Source organism: Magnolia sinica, chromosome 19, assembly GCF_029962835.1.
Source record: "Magnolia sinica isolate HGM2019 chromosome 19, MsV1, whole genome shotgun sequence".
Taxonomy (NCBI): domain Eukaryota; kingdom Viridiplantae; phylum Streptophyta; class Magnoliopsida; order Magnoliales; family Magnoliaceae; genus Magnolia; species Magnolia sinica.
Genome location: NC_080591.1, coordinates 43,597,432 through 43,606,437, shown reverse-complemented (window position 1 = coordinate 43,606,437; position 9,006 = coordinate 43,597,432). Strand labels below are relative to the sequence as shown.

The 9,006-nt window shown below is 41.4% G+C and overlaps 1 protein-coding gene across 1 annotated transcript; it reads left to right on the top strand.

Annotated features, from left to right (window-relative positions):
* Nucleotides 1-6,171: 6,171 nt before the first annotated feature.
* On the top strand, nt 6,172-8,564 carry LOC131234598 (DNA replication licensing factor MCM2-like). The gene is made up of 5 exons (XM_058231531.1): nt 6,172-6,212; nt 6,302-6,486; nt 7,788-7,972; nt 8,102-8,223; nt 8,468-8,564. The coding sequence occupies exons 1-5, from the start codon at nt 6,172-6,174 to the stop codon at nt 8,562-8,564; spliced, it is 630 nt and encodes a 209-aa protein (XP_058087514.1).
* The last annotated feature ends 442 nt before the right edge of the window (nt 8,565-9,006 follow it).

The following is a 9,006-nucleotide window of genomic DNA, read 5'->3' as shown; positions in this document are numbered from 1 at the left end:
TTGTCGGTTGCCCCCCATCTTCTATCTGCTTCGGAGTTGTCTCAAGATTCTTGACCATCTCAGAATCTGCTTCGTTTGTCCGATCAACTGTAACCATATTTACTGAAGATTCTGCCCTAAATCCTCAAAATTTCTCTCACGTTTTCTATTTGACTCCTATTGGAATTTGAATTCCCTTCCTGTAGTTTAAGCCTGTCGGTTCCTCATAGTCAAAACCCATATTCTTCATAATTTTCCTACTAGCTGGACTATATTTCTTGAGATCTTCGGATGCCAATTTCCCATGACCCGTGCTATTGTCAGCCATTTCTTCTGTCTTTACTTTTAAGGGACATAAAATTCGATTAGCTATGGGTTTCTCATGCTGAACTTGACATAAAATCTCTTCGGGATGACTGAAAATGGTTTGCTTCTTTCAACATACGGTAGTGGCACCATGTAATTTGACTGTAAAATTTTTAACTATTCCGGTGACAATAATGTTAACGGTGGCTGTCCTGGCTATCGCAGATGCTTTGGCACAAAATAAAATTTCTTTCTTATTTTCATTGTCCCAGACAATTCCGTCTCTTCTTCCCTCATTATTTCCATACAAGCATTTCTTGGGGCTTCATTTTCATCATTCCTCTTTTCTTCTTCACTAGTGAATCCGTCATAATAACTGGCGTTTGCGAAGAAGGCTTCAACTTCTATATACAGTCTTGCCTCAGCTAGTACTTTGTATTGCACCTCATCTTTACAGTATTTGAAACACTAGTGTAAGGTAGAAGGTATGATGCCAAACTGATGCATCCATGATCTTCCCAGAAGGAGGTTATATGTCGTTACTGCATTTATAATGTGGCAAACAACATTTGTAGTTAACTCTCACTACACCAAAACTTTGGTTTAGGAACAAATAGGTCTCTGGTTTAGAAACGGCGTAGGGCCGTTTCTGATAAAAAACAGTTTACAACTACTCCTAAATGGACTTACCCATCCCAAACCCTATTCTCTCTCCTGTTTTTACTTCTCATTATCTCTCCCATTTTTACTTCTCACTTCATTAGAGGTCGATATCATCTCTCTCTCTCTCTCTCTCATTTTTCTTCTCATTTCTTCTAACTAATGTTCGCTAGCCTCCCACCTAGCCCCTTTCAAAAACCCCCTTCTCCTTAATACCCCCATTGATTTCAAACTTTTCATTTCTCAACGGCTCTGGTTTTCCCTTTCTTTCCTTTTATAAATATCGCAAGTTCTGCAACCCTCTAATTTCTTTCTAAAATCTCTTTCTCCATTATTTGGAATTTTCTTCTTTCATGGTTGTCATTCTTGATCATACTCCCGCTTTTGGAGGATTCTGTACGACCAGATGGCCGAAAAATGGCCGGATTCCCGGATTGTACGCAACGAGCCTGTGAGACCCGACCTGAGTTTGCTTGTGTGCATGTGTGTGTGTGAGTATGCATTTTATTCTTTTTGGTCCCGCGGTCCTACTGGTCAAATTTCGGCAACCCGCGACCTTTGGGTAGCGTTTGCGGTCATCCTTGAGTCTGGTCACTTTGACCCGACTCGGATCGGCCCGAGACCTATGCTATCTCGTTCATATCGTCGTTGCAATTCCAACGACGCATCTTGTGCATTCATTCGACTTATAGATCAAAAGTTGTGAGCATTTCATCATGTGGCCCACTTTTTGTACAAAAGCATATGACCACTCTCAGGCACAAGTTCCCATGTACACCACCCACACACACTATAATTCCCATGGAATAAACACTACCAATCCTAAACACTACCCACACCTAACCTACCCTAGCAAGCATTGTTTGTGTCACCATAGGTCATGATTTCTTTCTCTAACCAAGGAGGGAGAGCAATGATGACTCTCCTACAACCTTCCCTTCCTCTCTTTCCTCCTTCATTCTCTCATTTTCCTCTTCTATCGTAGAATTTTCAGCCCTCCCTCTCCCAATTTCCAGCAACTTCCCCTTCCTTTCTTCCTCCATCTAGCCACCACAAACTCATCTTGACCATTGAACCTTTAAGCTTGGAGCTTGGAGTACCTAGTGTTGGTGGTAGCTTGAAGATTTAAGGTGAGTGATTATAATTGTTGATTTTCTTTTCTACCCTTTGATCTTATTTTTCATTGTAGATGGATCATATGGGACCCACCAATCCATGGTGGGGATCCCATTTGATCCCATGGACGTGGTCCTTTGGTCCATCCTACATGCATGTCATGATCCATGATGGGGCCATTCTCCATGGACCCCATCATGATGTATTTAATGATCCACTCCATCTTAAGGTCATCTAGACCCTAAGGATCATGTTGGGATGACATCCCAACCATCCATAGCAATTATATATCATGCATGTAGTGATTTTATGTTGCATGCACAATCAATGTAGTTGTATGGGTATGATTCACTCTTGGGAGGGCCCACTAGTGGCGGGGCCCTACCCCCATGACCAGATTACTCTCTTTCCTTCTTCTCTTTTCTCTGATGTATGGATGATAGTGTGTGTGTGGCCCATTTATAGTGGGCCTTGGATGTCCCAAAATAAATAAAAATAAAAATCCAGCAAGGTGGGATGCTCTTATCACCTAACTCCATGATCATCGGACACCTTAATCAATGCATGCAAGTGTCCTAGTTCTAGTATGTGATCTGGACTTATGTGGGGCCCACTGAGGAAGGCCACACACCCTTTTTATGGCTGAGATTATTGAGATATAGGCTGATGTGTCCAGCCATGTATTGCTGTCCAAAAACCTGGACTGTTGCATGGATTGTCATGTTCAATCTTTGGCATGGATTTTTGGATCATGATTGTCATTATTTTCTTTATAAGTATGGGGTGTAATGAGAAGGTGTGGACCCCACCATGAGGTGTGATGGGTCATACCTCAGATGGTCCATGATATGGTACCCAAAAAGGAGGCCCATAGGGGTGGGCGGTCCACCTTGTTGGGTTGTCCAACCCATATGTATGGAGGGAAAACATACACTTCAGCTTGGTTTCTCTGAAGGATGGGCCACTTTTATGGACCCCACCTTACTTTATTTTATGAAGAAAATACTAAACCTCCATTTTCCCCCTCTTGGATGAAGGTTGGGCCCACCTTATTGGGTAAACAATGCATGGACAGCAACATCTCTTCCTGGACAGATTGAAATTCCTAATTTAATTAAAATATTTATGAGTATCCAAAAATCATAAAATTTTTCAGAGAGGTGGTTCACTTATGGTAGGACCCACCTACAAAATTTTGGGGCCAATGGACACCTGTACACACCATGGTGGTGGCTGGACTGGCCCATTACAATACGGTGCCCAGATCAGTCCGATTTTTAGGACAGATTGACTTCTTTAAATAAATTAAAATATTTATATATGTCTAAAAATTTAGAAATTTTGTGGAGATATGTTCCACACATTATAGGATCCACTTACCAAATTTCAGGGTCAATGGACCTCTGTGTACACCGTGACAAGGGCCGGACTGGCCCACCACGTTGGGACGTCCAGGTCAGTCCGATTTTCTGGACAGTCTATTTTATTTAAATAAATTAAAATATTTCTAAGTGTCCAAAAACCTTGAAATTTTGTGGGGGTGTAGGTAACCTATGGAAGTATCACTTTGTAAAATTTCAAACCCAAAATACATTTGAGTTGCCCGTGGTATGGCTGGAAGTGGTCTGCTAGGCAAGGACGCCCAGGCTGGAGTATCTAGCCAGCTTCGTGGGCCCACCTTGATGTGTTGAATGTCCCACCACCCATCCATGTAGGGTCCTTAGGGGATAGATCATAATTGCCCCCTTTTTATTTAATTAGAACACATTAGGTGAATTTTTGGGCTAGATACCCCAGGCCCATAGGGCTGCCTACACATGGGACATCCCTGCCTTAGGCTACTGCTGGGCTTGCATTCTAACAGTCTGGCCCATTTCATATATGTATTGTATATCCTCTCTCATCTGGGGGGCCCACAGTAATGTGTGTGAGCCATCCAGAATTAATTATACTAAGAAATACTTCTAATGCTGAACTCCAACCAACCCAGAAATTTGGGTGGGCTGGAATTTGGCATTGAGCCCAATAACTGTTGCCTATAGATGTTCTTTGGGGCAATATGGCCCACTAGATTTGAGGAGGATTTATGTCAGTATCTTATCATCTTAATTTTTATTTTTTTTGGGCTTAATTAGTGTATGATTAAAGGCCCATCCCAAATAGGATTCTTCTTGGGCTAGTCTCTTAGTTAAGTATGGGCCTTATAGCCTTAGTTGGGCTAGAACTTTTGATAGGCCCATTGAACCCTTGGGTCCGATATTTACCATGTCAATGTGATGGGCCTTATGGGCCAAATACTCAAGTAGTTGGGCCCTTGTTTGCCCACTATAATAAATCCATACTTGGGCCGAGATGTGAGGCCCAACTTACATGTGTTAAAAATTTAAGAATTTCCCATATGTTGGGATAATGGGCTGCCCATTAGGCCCACCACAATGAATGAACCTATGACCCTTATGGTTGGGCCCTAACCTTGCTTAAGGGCCCACCAGGTTGCCTTTGTTTTTGGGCTTAGTGTATGGCCCACTAGGCCATGGGTTGATTGTGCCTTGGACCTTTCTTTGCATATGTAGTAGGCTACCTTTTGGGACCCAGTTGAGGTTGGATGTCCTCCTTGGTGGCCCTAAGGTAGGCCCATAGAGGCCCTTATAGGTGGTTAAAGGCCCACCTTGGGCCTGGCTAGGACTGTTCCTCCTTAGGATTTTGACTCTCTTAGTTTGTGGGTCATCCCAAAGTACTGGGCTCCCACTAGAGGACTTCTCTTCTTCTTAGAATACCTGTCGATGTGCCTAGATCTTGACCCTCCTTAGGACAGACGATTTCATATTCCTCAGGTAGCACACTTACATCATTGCGACCCATATGCATCATCTGTATGAATTGATTGCATTGTATAGTGGTCATTCAGGGATGGAGTTTCTCCCCTTGTGCACATTGAGTGCCTGAAACTTGTGCATGATCTGTGTGTGCGACTCATGCATTGGCATCGCATTTCATGAGGATACCGCCCTTGCTTCATCAGGGCCTTGCCTCCACAGGGACATTTGTGGATGGCCGCATGTGTGGACACCGGAAATATTACTTGAGCATACTAGGTGCGTAGGATGCCCATGGGTGAGATTTCCAAAACTTCCATGGTACCAAGGATCTGCTCCAACGCCATGACCGGGTGGAATACATGAGCGCACGAGGGCCTTATACCGTTAGGCCGCGACTCCCACTGTCGTGTAGTCGGTTGGATAGGGGTGTGGCCTTACCTGCCTGGTGTGAGGAGGCATTGCTAGGCTGAGTCTGACCAGCTCGTAAATGGGTCCGCTACCTTCAGGCCTTGTTGGTGATTGGTTGTCCACAGGCGGGTAGTGAGGTCTCTTACGCTCGTTTGACTGTGCGGGGTCTGCAGAGCGGCAGTCATTCAGCAGTGTAATGGACCCCGGTGATTTCCTTATGATTGAAAATGTACTTGACTTATGGTTTGGATATGAGCACTGACATTACTTACATTGCATTAGCATTGGCTGTACAAGCCCCCCTTTCATACATTGCCTTGGTATGGCACCCATTACTTATTGCATCGCATTCATGATAAGCCTTGGTAAGACTAGTGATATGTTCATTGATTATGCTTCTCTCCTTATACCTCCTACTATTTTTCTGTGCACCATTGTCACACACTTACACCACCCTCTAAGCTTCTATAAGCTTATGCACGATTGATACGTGCAGGAGACTCTAGGTAGGCGCCGTAGCAGCAGAGCGTGGAGTAGAGTTGAGCAGTGAGGACTCCAGTGTTGCTGATTTCTCTCTCTTTTCCTTTTATTCTCATGTATGTCCTTTTGGACCTTTTGGATGCTTGTAAAAGTTCAAATTTTTAGTGGATTTTGTGATGTGTGCCTTTGTTATTCTCAGATGTACTTGCTGTGATCTTGGGTATGCTCGCATTGGAAGTGATTATATTGTTATGAAAATCCTCCTTGTAGGATCCCAGGATCGGAAGCTACCTCAGGAGCCGAGAATGGGGTGCTACGGAGGCTGTTGCGGCCAGAACCGGCCATCGGGTTCCTTGTGAGTCCGGTTACCGAGTCTGGGGCGTGACAGAGCTTGATGACGCTAATGATGAGGAGAGAAGATCTCTACAACGACAATTACATGGAGTTGGATTTTCTTCCCCCTTATTTCATTTTCAATGGATTGATTTTGGAGTTTTTTTTTTTAAATTTTAGGTTTTTTAATTTTGGCACAGAGATTACCGTCGGATGGATGAGAATGATCTGTACGAATCAGTGGGCCCGGACGATTCAATGGAGGATGAGAGGGATATTGATCAGATCATGGAGGATTGGAGGGCAACAAAGGTGGAGCTCGATGCGAAAGAAGGAAACATGGGACCGGTGAGTCGGAAGCTCCCTCGCCTTCTACATGATAAAGGTAATGAGATTTTAAGGGGAAAAATATGAACTGATTTTTTCTCTTTCTTCTTTTTCACGAGGGATCTAGTTTTTTTTTTACTGCTTATGATTATGCATTTATTGTAATGTTCAACATTCTTGTTAATAAAATCTGGTGGAGCCCACATTTCGATGACCCAGACTAATAATTGGTGGGCCCCACATGAATTGCTCGACATGCCCTAAAATTATCCCCATCTGGAATTGTCATCAACAAGATGGGCGTATTATGATCCCTGTTAATTATGGACGGTCGAATATATAGGCCATTGGCTAAGACCATGGTTTTTACAGTGTGCTCATCTGTAATGGAGCTCACCAGATGAATTCTTTTCATTGTTTTGAATTGATGAGTGATGCTATGGCAAGAAAAGAGCTCCTTTGGATACATTAGATGCATCTCAATGTGGACTGACTTGATTCGTTTCCAATAACTGATTGGTATTGCCCCAAATCAAGTAAAGATCATTAACGTAGATGTCGATTACCATTATATCCAAAACAAGGTATGAAAGAGTAATTCTTTCAACCCCAGTGATTCCTAGAAATGATTAGTGGAGTGAAAAGAATAGTAGTCCATTTTCTTCAAAGAGCTCTTTTTTCTACAAGAGACAATGTCCATCCAAGAGATCTCTTATCTTCACTTCATTATCCTCAAAGAGATATCTTATAACTCCATTGTGTTCACAGGCATGGATGCTTTGTGGCAACCAACATTGTGCAATTTGATCTATACTTGCTTATGTTATCTAATTGAAATCCTGTGATTTGAGTTGAACACTATTGAAATTATTCGTGGTAACTTGAATCCTATTTGAATTTAGGTAAACTAGTTGTAAAAATTCACTCAATAACCAAAAAGTGGCAGTTCATGAAGCCGTAGCATTTTTGAGATTTTTCTCATGGATTTAAAGGGAGTTGAGATAGAATTGCACCAACAATCTAAAGTGGGACTTTTTCCTATTATGATTCTAGATGTCACAACTGAAATTTGATCTTGGTTTGTTAGAATATTGTTGGTTGATGCATATTCTATATTTCCAAGTTTCTTAATTATTCATTTTGTATTAATTCTAAGATAAGTTATAGATCTTGTGATTTGCCAACCATTTAATCTGGCCTTCTTAATGTTACGGCCTAATCTAGACTTATAAATATCAATATTACCTAATCTTTCAAATTCTTTACATCTGTTCAGCTTTGAATTCATGGGGCAATTTGACTTGGTAGCATGGCGATTATTAAGCACTAGATCATTGACATCCTAAGATTTGGTTGCAGATATAGATGATGAAATTAATTACAGGCACCTAAAGAGGTCTACTGCTGATTTTAGGCTGCCAAGAGGACCAAGAAGCTATGATGATACTGATGGCGGAACACCAAGTTCACCTGGAAGATCACAGAGAGGACATTTAAGAGATGATGTGCCAATGACTGATCAAACTGAGGATGAGCCTTATGAGGTTCTAAATTCTCAAATGCATACTAAAAAACTCCTTTTCTGTATTCTGCTGCAACAAATAGTACTGTGTTGCATGTTCACTTGAGCCATCGAAATCTTTCTTTTAACTAAGTAGGCATGGATGTGACAGGAAGAAGACGATGATGAAGGAGAGTTTGAAATTTATCGTGTCCAAGGAACTTTGAGGGAGTGGGTTACCAGAGATGAAGTGCACTGGTTCATTGCTAAGAAATTTAAGGAATTCTTGCTTATGTATATCAATCTAAAGAATGAACAAGGAGATCTTCCAAAATGGAGAAAATAAAGGACAATGGTGATAGTGCATTACCTATCCCTTCACTTCTCTAAGAATCCCTGAAGTGAGTGACTCCTTGCAATTAAAAGTTCTGTAAAAATAAAGAAAAATGATAATATATATGATGGAGCAGTGACTAACAGGTGATGATGAAGACAAATGAGTATTTAATGAAGCTTTTTGATTTAAAAATTTTACCAGCTTGTTGCTTACTAAGTGGATTGTTTTGATTCAGAAGAACTTGGGGTTGTTTAAGATGCTGTTGCCAAAGTGCTCTGAAGGGATGGAGATGTTGTGAGAACTGGCGATGTAGCAAGAGAATTGACCACAACATTCTTCATGTTTTTAGTATTATTCGTTGTTGATTTCTTTTCTCCACTCTGCTCTCTCCTTTCCATGTGATGTTCATTTATCAAAGGGATGGGCCATCATATGTATGCCACACATGATAGGATGGTCCCAAACTTCTAATTGAAATTCAGGTGGAATTTACGTCTGTGATGGACTATAAACTTAAAGGGAATTGTAGTTCAAATTCAAATGCATTTGATGCTAATAATTGAATATCATTGTTTTATAATCTCACAGGAAAATCTAAATTTTATGTACTCCTTGTTTTTATTATCTGAGTGCATCTTCCTATGTGTTGTCATTACAATGCTACTTGTCCTCTGGGAACATGGTTTATGTGGTTTGTATTGGTAAAAGTAGGACCTCATGAATCAAGATTTTTCTTCTAG